Source organism: Cygnus atratus, chromosome 6, assembly GCF_013377495.2.
Source record: "Cygnus atratus isolate AKBS03 ecotype Queensland, Australia chromosome 6, CAtr_DNAZoo_HiC_assembly, whole genome shotgun sequence".
Lineage (NCBI taxonomy): Eukaryota > Metazoa > Chordata > Aves > Anseriformes > Anatidae > Cygnus > Cygnus atratus.
The window spans coordinates 14,755,184-14,776,463 of NC_066367.1; the positions used below are offsets into that span (position 1 = coordinate 14,755,184).

Genomic DNA, 21,280 nt, shown 5'->3' on the forward strand with positions numbered 1-21,280 from the left:
GTTCCTGTTTCATTTCCTCATGCTCACTTCTGACAAGCAAATACATCCACTGCTTCCCTACTTCTGCCTTGTGTCTATTCTATTAATAAGGTAGAATAAGTGGAATGGATTACAAAGCAAGAGTTGTAAATTCATAAAGTTGTAAACTCGTAAAGAGTACAATAAACTCTGCAGAAACAGCCTTTATTAAAGGCTTGGGAAACTTTTACAGTAAAGATAAATAGTACTGTGACATTAAAAAGCATACTAAAGGTGTTGAATCAGCTCTTCAGCAGTGCCTACCGTATGATCATAAGCATTCCCATTTCTCTCTTTAAGGCCTTCCTACCAGTGCCCCAGCATGTTCTGTGAAACACCAATGGTGCACCACATTCGTCGCTTTGTACATGGGCAAGGATGTGTGCAAATCGTTTTAAAGGAGCTGGACTCCCCAGTCCCTGGGTACCAACACACAATTCTTACTTACTCCTGGTGTAGACTGTGCAAACAGGTAAGGATGAGGACTTAAGAATCATTGCTCTTCCGATTTAGTATTCCTGTTGTGATTGGGTGTGCATGGAAAGACAGGATTTTTGAGAAAGTGCTCATCCCTGGAGCTATGGCTGAACTTGTACAAAGCTTGTTGTTAGTACAGATATTCTCATGTGTCTACAAATTACTCTTGTAGAATTGTGGTTGTTGAGGGTGAAACAGATATAGTATGGTGGAAACCAATTTCTGACACATGGAAAAACTAGAGTTGCCCTTTAAGAGACAAAGAGCATTGCCTCTTCCCTGCAGTGAATCTATACAAGCATCAGAAGAATGTGTGTATAGGGAAGGGCAGATGCTGAGGCCTACTGGCTTAGTAATTGGCTCCACCAATTACCAAACCACTTGGTGTTCTTTAATCTGTTTTAGACTGGACAGTCTGTATTGAGTCAGTGTGATGTCTAGACTTTGTTTAGTAGTCATTAGAAAGTAAATAAAATCTTCATTAGAAAGATGAAAAACCACAAGGTTGCAAGATTTGTGTACTATCTGAAACTTGTTCTTTAATTTAGCTCAGAAAACATTGTCAGTTGGATACTCATCTCTGGCCAAACTTATTGTTAATTTAAGAGTCTTCTAAGACAAGAATAAAGCTCAATTAAACAAGATTCATGCAGTGCCTCAAACTTAAAACATCTTAATTACCCATGCAAATGACTCAGTTCACGTACTTACACTGGCTTAAACATAGGTGTTGGATTTAAAGATATCTGGAGGAAGTTAATGTAATTGCTGAAGGCAAGCCCTACGCTGCTGTGTATACACTTGTTCTATAACCTTTTATTTCTGTGTGCTCATGTAAACACTAATAAGCTTGTGGCTAATAGGTATGTATAAATGGCTACTCTAAGCTTGCAAGCACTACTGAAGTTGAAATATACTGCAGAGCAATATCAGTGTATTCATAGGTGAAGAATCACCAGGGAAAAAGCATGCAATGAAACTGTTGCTGGTGACTGGACTGCTGGAAACTATTTCTATGCAGAGAAACAGCATCCCAGATTTAAGGATGTGTTTTCACTCCCCCAACTAAGCACCTGTTATCATCACCTAGCAGTTGTTGCTTATCTGGTTTATTGCATCCATCTGTGTGTTGGGTTTAGCTTTGTATAAACACTATCTTTGTTGTTGTTGTTGTTTGGTATCTTTGAGGGTCGTTTGTGCTTCGGATTCTAGAAATACCTAGATTACAGTCTAGGTTAGCCTGTCCTTAATCCTGGTTGAAGGGTGAAATTAAGGCACTTTGCTTTCAATTTCAGGTGACACCAGTTGTTCCCCTTTCCAATGATTCTTGGTCTATGTCTTTTGCAAAATACCTTGAGCTGAGATTCTATGGGCACCAGTACACTCGAAGGGCCAATGTAGAGCCTTGTGGTCATTCCATTCATCATGACTATCACCAATATTTTTCCTATAATCAGATGGTGGCATCTTTCAGGTGAGGTTCACTGCTTAAAATATATATATACATATATATATATATATATATATATATATATACACACACACCTCTAGCACTGTATGAAGTGCATGGCTCTAATAAGGATTCTTCAGGTGTGTCCTTCGCTTTGAGTACAGCATGGGATAGCATGACTGCACTGTAACTACAAATGCAGAATTGTTTGCTGGCTTGCAGGGGGCTTTGCAGGTCCCATCATTCCCATGGATGGGATGGGCAGTATTCCGAAAAATGAGTTGTGCCAGTATATGATACAGAAGGGAAACGCGTCTGTCTGTTTAATCTGTAATACTTTCAGAACTTCATTTTTGCAACATGATCTGTGGTTTTACTTTTTGCCTGAGATAAATAAAAACGGTGTTAAGTGCTACTAAAAGTAACTAATGTCCTGGACATGTTGACAGTACCCCTTTATAAAAAGGCCACAAGCTGAAAGGTGTAGACCCACTATTATGTGGGGAGACACATGAAAAGCTGTTGCATTGTCTTCTCAGCTACTCTCCAATCCGTCTGCTTGAAGTATGTGTCCCACTACCCAAGATCTACATCAAACGACAGGCTCCATTAAAAGTTACTATTTTGCAGGATCTCAAGGACTTCTCTCAAAAGTAAGTTTTTATTTTTAATGCCTTCCTTAGCTTATATGTATTTTAGACTTCTTAGCAGATCACTAAACCACTTTTGCTGATGTAGATGATACACTTGCTAAATGTTCATGGTTTAGAAGGAAAGTGATGATTTTAAACACACTTCTAGGTGTATATATAATTCTAGGGGAGAGTGGTATTGGAACTTTCTTTTATACTTTTACCTATTCCATCAATATTAACTCTCACCTTTTCATCTGGTGCAATTTGTCTTAACTGTTTGCATCTCTGTCCACAGGGTGTCACAAGTGTACCTTGCTGTTGATGATCGCCTTGCTTCTCTGAAAACAGATACTTTCAGCAAAACAAGGGAAGAGAAGATGGAAGATCTGTTTGCACAAAAGGAGGTAATGGACTACTTCTGCATCAGCAGAACATACACTGCAAAGCATGTGGAGAAGCTACTTGGATTGAGTGTTAAGTCTCGTGACAGTATACTGACAATTTTTCTTTTGGCAGATGGAAGAGGGGGAGTTTCGAAACTGGACTGAGAAGATTCAGGCAAGACTGCTTTCATCATCATTAGACACACCTCAACAGTTACAATCTGTTTTTGAGTCTCTGATAGCTAAAAAGCAAGGTCTCTGTGAGATGCTGCAAGCCTGGAATAATAGGTAAGAGGACAGATACAGGAATCATGAGCAACACTGGTGCTTGTTGGTTATAGAAGGGGAAGATAGTCATCAGTACTGTCTCCTCCTGTAGTGCAGTTGTTATACAGAGGGTGCTACGACAGCTTGTGATGAATGTCTTCTGCTGGTTGGTTGATTGGAACAGAAAATCATTAAAGGCTTGATGGTGTAAGTGTTGTGTTGTAGAGCACAACTTACAACTTACACCTGAGAAGAGAAAGTGTTGTTTGAATAGAGGTGGAAGAGGAGAGCATGTGAAAGCAATTGGGTGAAACAATCTCAGAGATGGACAGAAGCCAAATTAAATGTTTGACAACTTCGCTGTTATTGTGAAGGCTGTCCTCTCCCCTACTGCAATGTAAGTAGGGTGTGGTGTTTGTAACATCTCCTGTTGGTATAGTGTTCATTAAGGCATGAGGAAAATGTTCTGTCTTTGGCAGTTTGAAGCATAGCTTCAGCACATATTAGCAGCCATTTCAGTTTGCATTGAAGACTTGCAAAGGCATGCTTGGCTGTTTTCTAGTTTGGCAAAACAACACAATTTGTGCCTTTTACAGCTAATATGTGTAATCTCTGCTTTGATTGTGTTTTGTTTTTGAAGATTGCAGGATCTCTTCCAACAAGAGAAGAGGGAGAAAGCGCCCTTCAGTACCACCCAGCCCTGGAAGATTGAGGCAAGGTGAAGAAAGCAAGGTACTAGCAGCAGTCTGGATGTTAAATAAACATTTGTTCTGCGGTAGTGCCATAGTATAAAGTTGAATTTCAGTTCACTTCAACAATTAGGTAACTTGTCTTACTTCATCATATAACTTTCATCTGTAAACATTTGAATTGCATGTTAGCATATGCATCTCTCTCTACAGACATGAACCAAAAGCTTTATTATACAGAAAGAGAAGACTGAGGATAGGTTTTGATGTTTTTCTTTGGTGCTTCTGGACTGTTAATATAAATACTGACAGCAGAGAGCTGCACTCCTTGTCAAGGGTACATCTAGATAGGAAGGAACTAATCTTGTTAGGCTCTAGGTTTGGATGAAAGTAGAGTGAGAGAAAATGACACAGTGACTACCTGTCAAGCTTACCCTTGTGAAAAAGAAAAAAGCAAAAAAAAAAAAAAAAAATAAGGAGGGGCAGAGCAAGGAATGCAGGAAGAACTGATAATCCTGTAGGTTTGTCTCTGTTCTGTAGTGTGTCTTAGGAACTGCCTGGGGGGATGTGTAAGCGATCTTGGACTGTTGCCCCTCAAGAACTATTTGTAAGGGTACAGTTGGCAGTAGGCTGAACTACCACACTGGGGGAGCTGGTACTCTGAGAAAATATCCAGACTGCAAGGCAGTACAATGTAATCAGCGTACAGTAATTGTCATACAGAGGCTGAACTTTGAATAGTTTTAATGCTAGCAAGGTACACAAAGAAATCCACTGAGATCCTGGATTTGCTCATCTGCATGCATATGTGTTGTTTCCACCTGACACATTTGTTAATGCTAAAACACATTTAGCCTTTATCTAGCAGCAAGGAAGCTTATATAGAGGAAGAGCATTCTCTTTAAAGCAGCATACAGAAATGACAGCAGTCTTGTGAAGCTGAGTTGCTGTTGCCTTGTTTCATGTGCTGACAGAGACAGTGATGGTGCTGAAACTGAGAACAGTGGGTGGGAGTTCTCTGCTGTGGTACATCTGCTTTTGCAGGTGTTCCACAGAGAGGAAGGGATACATCTGTAAAGAGCCTGGCATCAACATTGATCACCTGATATTCTTCCTAGATCAGTAGCATGGATGCTTCCCCACGCAATGCTTCTCCAGCACTGCAAAATGGAGAGAAAGGTCTGTTATTTATTTATTTTTTTCTTAGGCTATGAAAAGAAGCTTGCTGTAACCCTTTCTCTGACAGAATGTGGGAGGTTTTGTATGACCAAACTATCAGATTTGATGGTGAATACCCATTGTACAAAGTGGAGATAAGCCAACTGTAAGCTTATTATACTAAGCTGCTAATGTGAGGTAGAGTTACTGTTGATGCTAAATAGGCTACCGAGGGTTTCCCTTTGAGTTTGAGTATTGTTCAAAAACTTTCGGAAGCTTTCTGAAGAACCGCATGAAATTTGGGAAATGCCGCTTGCATCTTCTGTGAAGTGGTTGTGGGTGCTGAGACCTCTTACCTGTGAGGCATACATAGTCTGTGGTAACTGAAGGCACTGGGTGTTTGTGTACATCTGCTGGAGGTTATATACAGTACATTGATTAGCTGCTAGTTCCTTTGCTCTGAGAGATGTTACCTGCTTTAAGTAAACTTCTTGAAAGTAGATGCTGGTGATAGCTTGGCCTGGAGGCAAGTAACATCACTTCTGACAGCAATGTAAAATGTTTAATGCTTTCCTCTGTCCTTCACTTGACTGTCTTTGTGCTTTCAGAGGATCGTTTCCTGACTACTTTATCAAGTCAGAGTTCCACAGGCTCCACGCATCTTCAGTTGCCCACCCCTCCAGAGGTTGTATCAGAGCAACTGACTGGTGCCAGCACACTGTCTGAACAGGATACAACTAGTAGCTCAGAAGGTATAGTTCTGTTGTGGTATTGTATTCCTTCTCTTCATTTCCTCTGGCAAGTGTATAAGATCTATGCAGAAAACGGCAAATGTCGTAACTTATCTCTGTTTCAGATGTGTTTGATGGACACTCATTGGGATCTACAGACAGCCAAGTGAAGGAGAAATCTACTATGAAAGCTATTTTGGCTAACTTGTTGCCTGGGAACAATTATAACCCCATTCCATTTCCCTTGTAAGTAACTGCCAAATACACATGATGTGCAAAATTAGCAGCCTGGTCAGGTTGCAAACTGCTATGCATGCTTCCTGTGCTTCATAGATAATTTAAGTCATCAACTGGGTTTGCATCCAAATAGACTAAAGATCTTCCTCAAGGCAAGGAATCTTCTTTCCCTTCTAGGGGTTTGTAGGTTACCCCCTTTTCTTATTAATGACACAGATACTTCTATGCCACCCTTGTGCATATACGTTATCAGTTTGTCTTCCTCCTAGTGTGCATGTCTACTCAGAACTCTTGTGAGAGGTGAAAGGGAGGAGGAAAGAGGTACATGCTATCTTCCTAGCTGCAGGGAGGGAGCAGAAATGTCCTTCCTCAGTAAAGACTTACTAAAGCTGCCTGCCTGCTTCTTGTTTTTGCTTCTAGACCTCTTCCAAGGGTTGGACTCAAATTGGCATTGTCTGGGTGTAGGTCAGGTTCAATGGCTACTGCATGCACCCTCAAGTCCTTCTTTCACGTGAAAATGAGCAGGCTGGGAAGTTTTTCAGCTACTCTGTCTGCGTGTGTTGTAGTGTTTCTTGTTTGACTTGAACCTAATGTTTGGCAGCCTAACTTCTAAACTCCAAGGTAGTAGTAGAGATCATCGGCTAGTGAGGTTAAAGTTAAACAACCCTACAGATAAGAAAACCTCTTAAAAAATTGAGGAGGCTTTGGGGAGGCTGTTGTACTAAATTTCTTGTTCAAAAGAGTTCAAGCTTATCTCCTAACTTCACTCTGCAGGCTATACTGCAAGACAGTCAAAGCAAACTGGCATGTTTTAGTGTTGTTAGAAACAGTGGCTGCTAAACAGAGAGAGACTCTGACTTGGAGCTGATCCTCTGATGTAAGAAGCTTGCTTGAAGTGATGATTGTTCCTAACACTTTGCTGGTTAGATTTAACCACGTAACTGTGAACATGTCTATTAGGAGAAGCTGATCTGGGGCACTTTGGCTCCATGCTGAGATTTGCAGCTTGTGCCTGAAGTGCAGTGAAGAGACTTTGAGATTAACCAAACCTTGAACTTTTCTTTCCACAGACTTCTGTGATCTACTAACAGTCTCCCTATTTCATTTCCATTTAGTGACCCAGATAAGCACTACCTAATGTATGAGCATGAACGTGTACCTATTGCAGTCTGTGAGAAGGAACCAAGCTCCATCATAGCTTTCGCTCTCAGGTACTGGTGTGATTTGATCTTCATCAGACATTTATATTTCTTGCACAGAAAAGCTGCAAGACTAAGTTAAATTCTAGTGGTAGGGAACAAGCATGACATTTTTTTCACTCAGCTGCTTTGAGAGCTTCTGGCAGAGCTGAAGTTGTCTCCTTGTATTACTGAGATATGAAATGTAGGTTTTCCAACTTGCAACTGGATTTCAGACATTCCTGTTCAGCTCAAGTACACAAAAATGAATTGTGGTGTTCTGTGAAAGCTGATACTGTTAGCAAGCTTCATTTGCATTTCTTTCTATCAGTTCCCTAGCCTGGAGAAAGTGCAACTGAGTTAAGGAACACCAATTGGATGTTTGTAATGCAGTCTCTCCCTCATTTACCTTCAGTCATAGCAGCTATTGCTACTACTTGGCTCTACAAACTAGCATCTTCAGTAAATCTTGGGGCTTGTTTGTCACCAGGCAGAAGACTTTCAGAGTAGCTCATTCTCTTAAATTGCGGAAGAGGGAGTAACGAGGGGGGGGACTTTTTTTCCTGCAGTATAATCTAGAGCAGCATCTGTCACACGGGAATTTATCCTAGCTGTAAGGAAAAAACGAGGCAGAGGTTTCCTACTATGGGTTTGTTTCCTGTCTCTGAACTAAATCTTTGGGCAGGTATTGTGGGGTCTCTCAGAAAATTTTTCCTTTTCTTTTTCCTTCAGTTGCAAGGAATACAGAAATGCCCTGGATGAGTTGTCCAAAGCATCTGTGAAAAGCAGTTCTGAAGAAGGACCACAGCCGAACAGGTTAAACGCAGGAACTACAGTATTTAGAGCAAAGGCAAAGTGATTGTGGTAAAGAAACCAAAACTAGGATGGGGAAAAACCCTGAAAATATGCTTCAGTTAGGATTTCTGTTTTCTGATGGAATATGGCACAATCTGTGTGCCAACACATTCTTGCAGTAACTGAATTTCCATTTAACGCTGGAGGCTGTGCTGGCTCCCTCACCTGGTCCCTTAACCATACATACATGCATGGTAGGGAGCACTGGCCCTGCTCAACTTGCTGATGGTGATGGAAGCAAGTGTTGCTATGGAGTTCTGAGAGGCTTTCTCTGGGAGGTAGAGGCAGTCAACTTTGGAGACTTCTGCATCATTACCACTTCAAACTATATCACTTTCCCTTAGTGTTAGGCTCGGAAGAAACATAGCTCTGCAGGAGTAAAGCAATAGTATCTTGGGTAGCAGCGTATATTGGCCTTATGACTTTTTTTGTCTTTCAGCATGTCAGACAGCAAACCAAAGAGCAGTAGCCCTGTCCGCCTGCCTGAGACTACCATGGGTCCTTCAAATCGTACTGCAGAACCTGAACAACGTAAGACAACTTTGCCAAAATCATATGTGATACTAATCTCAGCTCAGATTTAAGTCTACGAAACCTGTATTTAAGATAGCGTGAAAGTTATAACAAATTGAGTGCTAAACTAAAATTGTTCCAAATGGGCTTGTTGAACTTTGTCATGTTGAAGCTGTGATGCATCTTGTAGTCGACTTGATGTAGAAAATGTTTTTTTTACAAGTCTCTGTCTGTAATTGCCTTCTCTGATTCTTATGAGATCATGTTATTATCTGCTTTAATGTGTTATTATGTAGTGGAACTTGAGTTATTCTTGGATCTAGTGTGTTCAGTGGGTCATGATACCTCTGTTCTGACCTCTGCCTTGTTTAAAAAGTAGCCAATTAAAATATTTTAAAATGGAGAGGACGGAATACTTTTACCTTAAAGATCCTCACTTTGGTCTGTGTTTTCAAGGTGCCATTCATTCTTCCAATGGGGTAGGCTTCTGTGTTGTAGTCCTCCCTTTCCATGTTCTTAAATTATGACTGACTGTTACCACAACTCCTGCTTTGAATTGTATTTTCTGCATTTGAAATGTTGACGCTTCACCCCTGCAGCTGCAGTCATTTGAAGTGTTAATTCCCTGTTCTTGTGAAGTCTGCTATGTGAAATGACTCCAGCATTCCACAGTGCTACTTAAATCAATAAATCTGCTGATCTGACAGATATTGGTTGCCTGAGGAATGCCAAATTAGTTGAATAACATCACCCTTCCAGTTAGAACAATGAATGGAGAATTCTTTTATGAGTCAAGCTTTTATTAAACTGCCTCTCATAATGCCAATACCAACTTCTTTATTCTTTTCACTCTAGCAAAGAAATCATCTGGTGTTTTGTCTTTCTTCCGTGGCACGGGAGGGAAGAGCCCAGACCTGTCTTCCCAGAAGAAAGAGACCTTACGTGGTGCTGACAGTGCCTACTACCAGGTTGGACAGATGGGCAAAGAGGGAGCAGAAAATCAAGGAGCGGAGCCTCAAGGTACAGGACTGTAAAGTCCATCTTCTGTTTTGGACTGTTATTTCTTCCAAACCTTATTAAACCTTATTCATACTTAAAAGGCCATGAATGCATTCTAGCTCATACTCTTTCAACAGTTCACTTACCAATAGTTTGTTTCAACCAAATGTGCATTGAAAGTGAATGATTTAAGTGTAAAATGTAGGGTTTTTTTTTTGATAATATTGCTTTGCTTTATGAGAAGGGAAATGGGGCGGATGGCTTTCAAACCCCTGTTTGAACAGGGAATAGGAACATTGAGAATAGGAAATAGGAACATTGAGATTTAACTTCTATTGTTTTGGTTCATGGAAAATAAAGAAAACAAGCTAAGAGAAAGCTTGTACTTGTGTTCTATGAATATCAATGACCTTCTAGCAGATGTATAATTACAGCTGTGTCTGATTCTATAGTTCATTATCTATTCTTGAAAAAAAGAAAATAGTTTTCTTGTAGTGAGTTTACAAGCAATATCTTGCATGGCTTTCTGGGTAATAATAATGAATAAATGTGACTGAGTGGTACCTTTATGCCTTCAGATGAGGTAGATGGAGGAGATGGACAGAAGAAGCAGCTGGTGAATCCCCATGTGGAACTCCGTGAGTTGTTGTACATAATAACTTGAAGTCTTAGCTGATAAACTTCTTTCTTTATGTGAATGTAACAAATCTTCAAGTTTGATTTATTTTTCCTTCCTGTCCCATATAAATGGGGAAAAAAAATCAAGAACAAAGCAATGCTGCTTTTTACTTTAATCAATCCATGGTACAGAAATACCACATAAAACTTTAGTTGTTAAAACTTTAGTAGTTTTTTTTGGTTTTGTGTGGTATGTTTCACTCCCCTCCCCATGTTGGGCTGCTGTGTGGGCACTTCCCTTTCACATACACTGTGAGCTATCCTGAAGGGGGTTGATTTTCCTGCAGGCTTTTAATTTAACTCCTGTTGGTTTAAATTTCCAAGTTGCAATAGTTGTCAGATCAAGATGTTAAGCAAAATAAGGTTTTTCCAGACATCAGTAAAATCTAAGTATCATCTCAGGTAGTCAGTGAGTATTGCGCACTGTTATTGAGGAAGACCTTTTCTTGCAGAATTTTCAGATGCGAATGCCAAATTCTACTGCAGGATTTATTACGCTGGCGAGTTTCACAAGATGCGTGAAGTGATTCTGGGGAGCAGTGAAGAAGACTTCATCCGCTCCCTCTCTCACTCTATGCCCTGGCAAGCACGCGGTGGCAAATCTGGGGCTGCGTTCTATGTGACTGAGGGTAAAAGTGGTCTCTTTCTCTTTCATAATTAGAGGGTGGTGTTCGGGGATGTGGCGATAGTTGTGTTTAATCCTTGTTCACATCTAGCCAGAGGGTTGCTGACCATCAAATGATGACTCAGAATGAAAAGCTGGGTAGACTTCAGAAATCAAAAAAATCAGTATAATTCAAGGACAACTGTGGTTATTAAAGAAACTGTTGTTTTATATTTCCACATGTTGTAGTTGATTTGTAGGTTTTTTCTTTTCAACAGTGGCTGATTCTAGGCTGCTACTTAAAGCAAGTCATGAATGAAGGGTCTATAGCCTGTTTTTATTGTATGTGTAAAGAGCCCAGGTAGCTGAGGTAAATCAAACCTAGGCACTCTGTTTTCTCCCTTGTTTACTACTGGGCTGAAATTCAGAACATATCCAGTAAAAAGATAAATAAACTTTGAAATCAACTCCTGTTGTTAAGAATATCTAAGAGAATTTCAGTCCTTTAATTTTTCGACCATTTCAGCTGCATGACTGTTTTAAGAACTTGAAAAAAAATACATCACTTACAGTATGTAAGCCTGTTGTTTCTGTCTGATGTTAAAACAGATGATAGATTTATCTTAAAGCAGATGCCTCGTCTGGAAGTCCAGTCATTCCTTGACTTTGCTCCACATTATTTCACTTACATAACTAATGCAGTTCAGCAGAAGGTATGTTTTTTTCCTTTTTTTTTTTTAAAATGAACTTTATTGTAGGCAGTGTTCTGTATTTTGCTGACTAGTAGCTGTTTCTATCACCTCTTTTCGTTTAAGCAAAAAAAAAAGTTGGAGGTGTGAGTTATAATATGTGTTTTCGAGATGAAAAGTGGGAATTCTGCTGGAGTTTCTAAGCTGTAACGCACAGTCAGGATAGTGGCACTTCTCGTATATGATTGGTTTCCTGCACACAAAGATCTTACCCAATATCTTCTCACCAGAAACCCACAGCACTGGCTAAAATTCTTGGGGTGTATCGAATTGGGTACAAGAACTCTCAAAACAACACAGAGAAGAAGCTGGATCTGCTTGTCATGGAAAACCTTTTCTATGGAAGGAAGATGGCTCAGGTAAGAGTTAAAAGTGCTGACTGTATGTGACCAAGTGTTCTGTTCCACTGCAGTACAGTCTCTTTCCTGGCTGAGAGCAAGAGCAGGGTCAGTGGTATCTATCTAGATAACTTTGCATGTGCTCAAAGTTGACAGTTTGAGCCTGTTCCTTGTTATGTGATCCTCAGTAGCTTGATGACTGTATTGGCTAGTTCAGGTTGCTGTAGTGCATGCTTCAGTTGTTAAGTCTTTTGTCCTTTCATCTCCTGTGGTTGCCAAAAACCACAAGGTGTCCTTGCATCTCCTTTGGGAAAACTTTGTCAAGCATTTATAAAATTAATTAGGATTACAGACTAATTTATTTAAAAGGAGAGCCTCACTGATGGTGATAGTGAGCTTTCTGTGAAGTTAGGGAAACTAATAACGTTTTTAACCCACTCTTCCTGAACCACAAGGTTTTGAGTTCGACCTTGCTCTTTAGCAAAGGGAGAGTGGCCTTTGAGGCAATAGAATGGAAACCTTAAAATGACTTTGAAAATTCGCTTCAAATACAGAATCAATGCTGAAAAGGAAGTTCAAACAAATGTTGCATCTAATACTATATAGCATCACTTCTTTCTACCTTCCCTCCCCATACTTGACATCAAATAGTGGATGGCTATGGGAAGAAGTGAATTGAGAAAGATTGTGGACTTTGTCCGTGGAGTTAGTAAAATCTTGATTTGAACAACCTGCTCTAACTGGATGTGCTTCAAGTAAAGCATTGGACTAGAGATCTCCAGAGGTCCTTTACAACGAAGTGATTTTGTGGTCTCTTTCTAACCTTGCAAACCCCTGTTACACAGTGCTTCATGCAAGACCCACCTCCCTTTTCAGTGCCTTTGCTGTTAGCATTTGAATCAATAAGCTGACTGGGAAGCTGAGTTTGCCCATACATCTTAAAATTAAGGACACAAGTTTTTTTGCTTAGATAAGGCTAAATATTAGTGAAATAACTTGTCTAAAACTGTGGTTTGAAGTAGCAGAGCTTTCATGTAGGCTTACATGCTACTGTCTGCTGATGAAACTTTAATTTCTTAGTTGTATGAAAATATTGTGTTCTGCTGTCTTTCTCCCTACTGAGGAGGCAAGAGTTGCTTTGCTGTGAAGCCTGCTCAAACACTGCACTCAGGCATGTTGAGGTTTTTAACCTCACAGAAAACTGAAGAAAAAAGTAGTAATGCTGTTCTCCATTTGCAGGTTTTTGACCTAAAGGGCTCCCTCCGGAATAGAAATGTTAAAACAGACACAGGGAAGGAGAGCTGTGATGTAGTCCTGCTGGATGAGAACCTTCTGAAGATGGTCCGGGACAACCCTTTGTACATCCGTTCCCATTGCAAGGCTGTGCTGCGAGCTTCCATACACAGTGATTCCCAGTTCCTTTCCAGCCATCTCATCATAGACTACTCCCTGCTGGTGGGTCGTGATGATACCAACAATGAGCTGGTTGTTGGGATCATTGGTAGGTTGCCTTTTGCTTTTGCTTGCTTTCAGCTAGTGACGCTGCTTTCTTCTGGTTTCGGCATTTTTAGTACTGTTAGAACTGCACCACCACTACAGAGATGTGTGTCAAGAAAGTTCGTCTTCTCCCTGATGGAATACTGCACTTACCTGTCAAGGGTGTTCAGAGTGGTGGCGGGAAGTCTTTTCCTTGCAGCCCCCTTTTCCACTCAAGGTTATTTATGATGTTTCCGATCCTTCGTTCCATGAAGTGGCAAGTGTTTACTTTGAACCTGCAAGTGGCTACAATAATGCTTAAAGCTTTTAACTGCCTGGGCAGTTTGTTTGTTTGATTTGATAGTGACCTTCCTGAACTCTTGAGCTATCATATTCACCCCAACCAAATATAATGAATAATCTCAATCTGGAAAGTGAAAATGCTTGCTGGGAGAGCACCCAAGTCCTGTCTATGGAAGCCTACTGTGTCCTCCCAGTTGGAGGAATAGATACGTTATAGAACACGTTACTTGTGTTATAGCAGATATGACATGTTTTGGTGTGGATCATTTTTTTTTCTTGCAACAGATTATATTCGCACTTTTACCTGGGACAAAAAACTTGAAATGGTGGTGAAGTCAACTGGCATCTTGGGAGGACAAGGTAAGGCTAGAACGAAGGAAAGACTTTTGATCGTGTTTATTTTTTACCTGGAAGCTTCCGATAACTGCACTAGTAAACCTACAACTTCTCCACTGTGTGAAATTGCTACACTTTTAATTAAGATGTGCAGAGCAGGGGAAGAATAAAGAATTTCAGAAAAAATCATGCATTGACCTGCCTTTATGAGAGACCCTTTAAGTACTTGAAAGCCTGGGGATGGGAGATATATATCACTGTTCTCTTACGTTTTGTCGTTATCCGGTGCTCACACAAAAACTTAACTGCAGAGACATGCTAGCAAAAGTCCTTGCTGCCTGGTTTCAGAAGAAGTCTTCTGAGTCTAGAAAATCAGTTTTCTTCTGGACTATTGGTGTGGAGGAGTCCTTATCAAATGATTGAGTACTGCTACCCAGATTTTGAGGAGCTAAGTTCCCTTTGTGGAAGTGAGAGGAGTACTTGTGCAGAATTGCATAGTATTGGCCATGTGCTGGTAGGAAGGCTAGAAAAAAAAAAGGAAGGGTAACACTTGGTCTCACTGTTTGGACATCTGGAGAAGATAAGAGCATGTCCACAGAGTTAAATTTTTCCTGGGAGAAATTTGCTTCTCTGCGGGAAAGCCTGTAAAGATATGTAAACAAGAGAAGAGAAACCAATTGGGACCGGTGTAAAAAACCTAGTTTCTCCAACTTGGTGGATCTCAGTTCACTGTTAGGGATCCAGACCTTGATCTCTTTTGTCTCCCAAATGTTTAAAAAGTAAATAAAATCTAACAATACTTGTTGGTTCCATGTACAGTATGCCTTCATCGTTGTACCATCTGATGCTGTAATTTCACGTGAAACCTGTCTGTACTGCAGTGTACTCTTTAGCCCATTTCTAACTGCTTTTGCCTCTTGCACATTAGGTAAGATGCCAACTGTGGTCTCTCCAGAACTGTACCGGACCAGGTTTTGTGAAGCTATGGATAAGTACTTCCTGATGGTGCCAGACCATTGGACAGGGCTGGGCCTGAATTGCTAAACTAAAGCCCATATTGGGAAAGCACAAGAGGACAATGATGTTACAGGCTACTCTTCCTGTGGCCTGCCCAGCAGTAAGCAAGAGGATTGCAGTTCCGTGTCTACACTGACCACGTGCATCATGTTGCAGAGTGTGAAATTTGCTTGTTGCACTTTAATCCTCTCTTGGAGGCTGATGGGTGAGCCAGCCTCATTAAGGATCTAAGCTGTAAGGTACCACTGAAGAGCGCTGATTGAGACATTCCATGTGTCAGTATGGAAGGTGGTGCTATCTCCATGTATGAGCACTGAAACCTACTATCCAGTTCTGGTGGTGTAGAAGTACATGATCTCTGTAAGTCTTGCATTCCTTAAGTGGTGTTGAATATGAACAGCTCACATTTCTGTAGTGGATGTGTAGTACTGCAAATGTGAAATATCTCCCCACCCCATGAAGGTGAGTGAGAGAAGAATGAAGTTAATTCCTAAGTTTGGCTTTTTTTCAGTGATCTGTAGTCGACCTGTTTAGGATCCAAGAATAACTTGTCCTGCTTATGCTCTGTAGCCTCACTTTTTACTAGGTTCTGTAAACAGTACTTGAGGATGGGGAAGTATGCATGCATGGATTTGTTTTGTTGTGTTTTTTTTAAGGCAGCTCCACAATTATGCCATAACTCTCCAAATCACTACATCTTTTAATAGTGCAGTACAGCTCTGTCTCTGTTAATTTCATTTTAGCTGAATCCCATAAAAATGGGTTGTCAGTGATCAGCATGCTGCAAACCCCAAACATATCCCTTCAATCCTAAACAGGAATTTGATCAAAATATTGCCCAACTCCCTGGAAACAGGTAACTAAAACATACCCTTTTATGTAACAAGGCTCAATTACTTATAGTTATGAAACTGGTTAACTCTTCCCTTAATAGAAGGCACCAAATTGCCAGATGAAATGCATGCAGCCTTAGATTGACAACTTTCTCCTTAATGAAACCGTTATTCCCAGCAGATCACTTAAAATCCGTTTCATTTCCTAAAGCCTTTGAAACAATGTATTTACCTCATGGTGAAATTTTGCCAGGAGAACACTTTTCTTGTGTTTGTGACATGCTGATGAGAATAAGCATCCAGATCTCGTCACACTGTGCTATTCCAATGGGAAAAAACTCTCTTCAGCAGTATTAGACTTTTTTTGCACCAATAAGATGAATGTATTCTTCTGAAAAAACCTGAACTAACAAGTATCTTGTATGATGGATAAGATGTGCAGAGATCTGAGAATCTCTACATTATGAAAATAAGCACCTCTTTCCATTTTTATTATTTTTTACCTGTTTTGTAGGTGACAAGTTTACTTTTTAGATTCAGTATAATATAGGCCAGTAAATAAGAGTTATGTTTTCGTTGTTTTTGTTTTTTTTAAATGCAAGTTTGAGAAGCAAGAATACTGTCCTTGTCCTTCCAGTCTCCGAAAGGACTTCAGACATGGAGTCTGGGACAGTATAGCTCTTTATGACCACTTACTCATTCTGATCAGTTGCTTGGTAATTCCATCTTCACTGTAGCTATGGATTGAAAGGTGCATTTTTTTCACTCCTCCTGTGTTCAGTATTTTCTTCTGCAGCAGATGGTGGTGGCTCTGGTCAGGAGTGACACCTGGGCAGCATTGGGAAAGGAAAGGACAGTGAAAACTGAATTGTTGGCTCTGAAAACAACCAGTGCAGTTCAAGTCTGAGTTGCTGGAAGACAATAGTCATTCATGTTGGAAGAAGTCTTTCCTACTCCCCACCATCATTTCCAATGATGAGCAAAAGTACTGGCCTTGAAGCAGCAGAAACGAAAGTATTCTTGCTTCCTCTGTCTAATGTAATCTCTGTTTCTGGGGGTGCAGTGTGGAAGGCTGCAGTGATGTGTGCTGTGGAAAGACGACAGTTCTGCTTGACTCGCTCTAGCATGGAATCATTCCAGTTCAGCACAGGGCATTGGGTGAAGCTGATTACCCCTGGGACACATCATCTCCTGTGTAGAAATGTGCTCCCAGGTTGGTTATTTGTGTAGGGCCTTGTGTAATGAGGAACCAACCTGTCCATCAGCTCAACGCTAGTCATTTGTGTCTCCTGCCTTCTGTCTTGGTCCACTGATGTTCAGGAAAGAGCCTGACATGTAGCCTGAATCTGTTCTGTTCTCCATTAAAGATTACATGTTGAGTTTCTCCGTCCTATCCTGAAGTTTGTAGGGAAAATACTTGACTTGCCCGAAATCTAACGTGACCCAACAGCAGCTTGTTATCTTTCACTTTAGTTAATATGTGCAGTGGATGATGGACCATGAATATGGGCAGTGTCATGGCATCTGCACTAGTTTGGTGCAGAGCTGGGCTTTGCTAGCCGTCTTATCACCAATAATCCTTACTCCAGAGTGGTATGTGGCTGTTGTGCTTGTCTTCCAGAGTCCCAAGCAGCTGGCTGTAAAGTAACTTGGTCATCCGATTGTAGTTTATGTTCCCCTGTTTGTAATAGCACGAGGCCTTTCCCACTGGACAAAATGAGAGAACCCTCCCCTCTGGCCAGCTGTTCTGCAGCCTGTGAATGCAGAGCCCAGTTGTTTGAATTGCAGTCTTGGGCTGAAGTCATAGCATTTGGAGAGATTTTGTGCTGGAATCAACAGTTAACTTTTGGTCAGGATGTGGCTCATAGACTAGTACTGACCAGCCTGGAGTAGGTAGCAAACTACTAGTCATGGGTGAAACAGTAGCATTAACTGGAATTGGGACATCTTTGGGTGCCATGTAACCTAAAGCTGGAAGCATTCCTACTTCAAGTCCCAGAAATTGAATAGATCCCCCCAGACATTTCCTTTTTATGTTAAGAATTGTCCTGGCATTTCACTTGCTACAAAGCTGATGTTCTTGAAAGGAGAACAGTAGTTCATGCAGAATAGATCCTTCTTGTGGGGCTGATAGGCCTGTGTCCCTGCAGCATGCCTAAGGATGTCTTAATGGAGTGGCCTGGGTATTAAATAAGCCCTTTGATTAGAGCATTTTATTTCCTTGTAATGCAGGTGTAGTGTATGTGTGCATAAGCAAAATCCAGTTGTAAATGCACTGTGAGACTGCATTTTTTTTCCAGAGTTGCACTGGCTCGTCTGTTTTGAACCGAGGCCGTGTGACAAACATCTAAATCTTGTCCCATTCAGAAGCAATGACTTGTTTCAAGTCGTGTAGACAGCAAGTTGCCTTGCAGTAGCCCAGGGCTGTATTCTGTTCCCCAAAAGCACATGAGGGACTCTTGCTAGTTAAGGAGCTCCATTGGGCTCAGGTGGAGTTACCTGTGGAGTGGGCTGTCCTCTGTGAGAATGACCAAAACCAAATTACTCACTCACTAGCAGGAGGCCAGACTAACCATTATTCAAAGCACTTCATGTATCATAATGTATGTATTTCTAATCTACCTTGGTTCAACTGTATTTTATAAGATTGATGTACTAAACTATTTGAGAGTAACTGCCTTGACTACTTGGAGAATCAAAATGTAATGTATATAGATAAAAATGGAAATAAAGTGACTAAAATATACTTGGGTCCGTTCCATGTGGTGAAGCAGTTATGTCTCCTGTAGAATCCCACCTTCCTGATCAGAGGCCAAGCACTGTGCTTGCTCTGCTGGAGGTTGCCTGCTTTGCATGCAGTGTAAGCATGTTTGTCATCTCTTTGCCTTGCAGCTTGAATCTTCTGATGTAGCAGGACCTCTGGGCAGCTCTCCTAGTCAGTGTTTATAGAATGTGCTAATAACATGTCATGCTCTTCTCCCCAGCTGCTTTCCAACATAGTGCTGTGTGAGACAGGGAGCCAGTTTTGTCCACCAGGTGGTGATGTTTCTGTGGCCCGATTCTTCCAAGAGGTGGAGCATTCTTATAAGTTCTCCAGGTATTTCTGTAGTTTTCTCTTCAATGGATAAGATTTCATAATAATGATCATCCAAGGAGGTTTGAAAGCTAATGGCTTGTCTGGGTTGCTTCATGTTTCTAGTATATAATAACTTCCTCTTACAGCTAAAAATGATGTGTGATTAGATCTGGAAAGGGGCCTTGTTGTTTCTTAGACTGTGTTAAACTCAAAATCTGAAACTTAGGGATTTTATTTCCATTACATGGCATCCTCACTTTTTCCAGGTGAGTTTGGTTTCTGTTGTCTACTGCTGTATGAAACTGCATCAGAAGCTGTCCCAGCACAGGTGTGTGAGCAAGGAAAAAGGTGGGATGCTCAACTTAGGGCGGTGCTTCCTTTGTAAGGTTGAGTGGCAGAACTTGAGGGGCTTCTCTTGGGTTGTTCACAATGAATCCCAGTGATAGAGCTCTGATGCAAAAGGAACTAAGTCCAGCTGCCTAACAAGTGTAGGACCAAACAGCATCAGTCCTTCCAGGTATGACTGTCGATATTCAGTAAAAGGTAAATTTGTGCTTGTGTGAGTCAGCACAGGCAGGCAACAGGAACAACCAGACTCAGCTAAAATGCAAAGAGTCAATTTATTCTCATTACCTTTCCAACTGGAGGATCCCCGAAGCAGCACCTGAGCAGAGGTACATGAGCACAGGCACACAAGTGAGAATGCAGGAACCACTAAACAGGGTCCATCCTAGGAGACTGCTGGCCTGCTGGTTTCACCTGTTTTTATCAAAGCCTGTTTACTGTGCAGGCACAGTTTTTACCACCATGCTGTGATTCTCCCTGTGCTTCTTTGATTTTTTTTTTTTTCCTGTACCGAAGCCTGGAGCTCAAGCATAAACAACAGCAGACATAAGTTATGTTTTTTCTACATTGCTGCTCCCCAGACTTTATGCATTCCCAGCTTCAAGGTCACTTGAGCATATTTAAAATCCTCCTTGCTAGTCTTCTGTTCTGATCCCATCCTCCTCGCCCATCTTACACTTCTAGGCCATTCATCCCAACAGTGCTCTAAGAAAACTTCTTTTGGGTTACACTGAAGTCAGGGAGAGGGGCACTAGGGTGAGAAGGGTGAAAATTACTGTTCTGAAGTACTTTTTTAAATCTTCTTTTTCTTAAACAGGCTGATTGCTTTCTAGAGGTAGAGAACTGGTCTATGGAGTGCCCCTGGCAAGGTTGTTAACTGCAGGGGGCTGCAGGATGACCTTTGTGGGAGGTGGCCAAGGGTTGCCATGTGGTGGTCACAGCTGGCTCCAATGAACCTTCTGCAGGGCACAGCTGAGCCCATCAGCAAAGCTGGTGGTGCCTGTGTGAAAATGCACTTAAAGAAGACAACAAAGGGAAAAAGAGTGAGGAACAGCCTTGTGAATGCCAAAGGCAGAGAAGAAGGGGAGGAGATGTTCCAGGTGCTGGAGTAGGGTTTTCCCATGCAGCCTGAGGAGACCACACCACAGCAGATATCCACGCTTGCAGCTGCAAAGGGCCCTATGTGGGAGTGGGTTCTCCTGCAAGGAACTGTAGCCATGGAGGGTCCATGCTGGAGCAGGCTTTTCCTGTAGAAGCTGTGACCTGTGGGGAAGCCTATGCAAGTACATGTTCTTCTAATAGGAACTGTGACCTGTGAAAAGCCCAAACTAGAGCAGGCTTCTTCTGAAGGACTGCAGCCAGTGGAGAGGGCCCACACTGAAGCAGGTGAAAAGCTTGAGGGGGCAGGAGCAGCAGAGAGAAATTGTGGTTCACTGACCATAGTCCCCTTCCCCTGCACTGCTTGCTGGGGGGTGTGTGTGTGGAGGAGTTGGGAGTGGGTGAGGCTGAGCTGTGGGAAAAGGGGAGGGGGAGGTTGCAGTGTTGTTTTAATTTGATTTAGCTAAATCTGATTAAATATGGTCATTAATTTCTAAGGAGTGAGGTAACACCTAAGTGGACAGGGAGATAGGGAAATTGACACAGAGCTGATTTGCTGTGGTAGTTTGCTCCCCACCATAAGCTGTACCCATGGGAGGTGCAGAAGATCGCCTTTCTTCTAAGGAGAGCTCTCACTGCTGCCTATGAGGGCTACCTGCTCCTCTCTCATCAGGGCAGAAACTGCTGGTGTCTGTGGTAGGCAGGAGGAAAGGCTCTTGTTAGGCCACCCTGAAATAACATACTGCAGAGCTGAAAGGCTACCTGGGTGGAAAGAACTTGAGGTGACTTCAAGATGTTGAAATTAGAAGGTATTTGTAGGAGGACTGCCTGCCAGCC

At 41.5% G+C, this 21,280-nt stretch overlaps 1 protein-coding gene across 1 annotated transcript in view; it reads left to right on the plus strand.

The window, feature by feature from the left end:
- PIKFYVE (phosphoinositide kinase, FYVE-type zinc finger containing) overlaps positions 1-18,669 on the plus strand; it is a 62,497-nt gene extending 43,828 nt beyond the window's left edge. Inside the window, 21 exon segments of the mRNA XM_035536742.2 lie at positions 319-490; positions 1,791-1,969; positions 2,485-2,598; positions 2,876-2,984; positions 3,097-3,251; positions 3,871-3,898; positions 3,900-3,962; positions 5,038-5,098; positions 5,686-5,829; positions 5,934-6,054; positions 7,161-7,256; positions 7,956-8,039; positions 8,518-8,609; positions 9,447-9,611; positions 10,169-10,228; positions 10,721-10,897; positions 11,482-11,585; positions 11,852-11,980; positions 13,199-13,460; positions 14,024-14,098; positions 15,003-18,669. Of these exon segments, the coding sequence (XP_035392635.1) occupies positions 319-490; positions 1,791-1,969; positions 2,485-2,598; positions 2,876-2,984; positions 3,097-3,251; positions 3,871-3,898; positions 3,900-3,962; positions 5,038-5,098; positions 5,686-5,829; positions 5,934-6,054; positions 7,161-7,256; positions 7,956-8,039; positions 8,518-8,609; positions 9,447-9,611; positions 10,169-10,228; positions 10,721-10,897; positions 11,482-11,585; positions 11,852-11,980; positions 13,199-13,460; positions 14,024-14,098; positions 15,003-15,118 (2,506 nt within the window). The 3' untranslated portion in view covers positions 15,119-18,669.
- Positions 18,670-21,280: the final 2,611 nt, after the last annotated feature.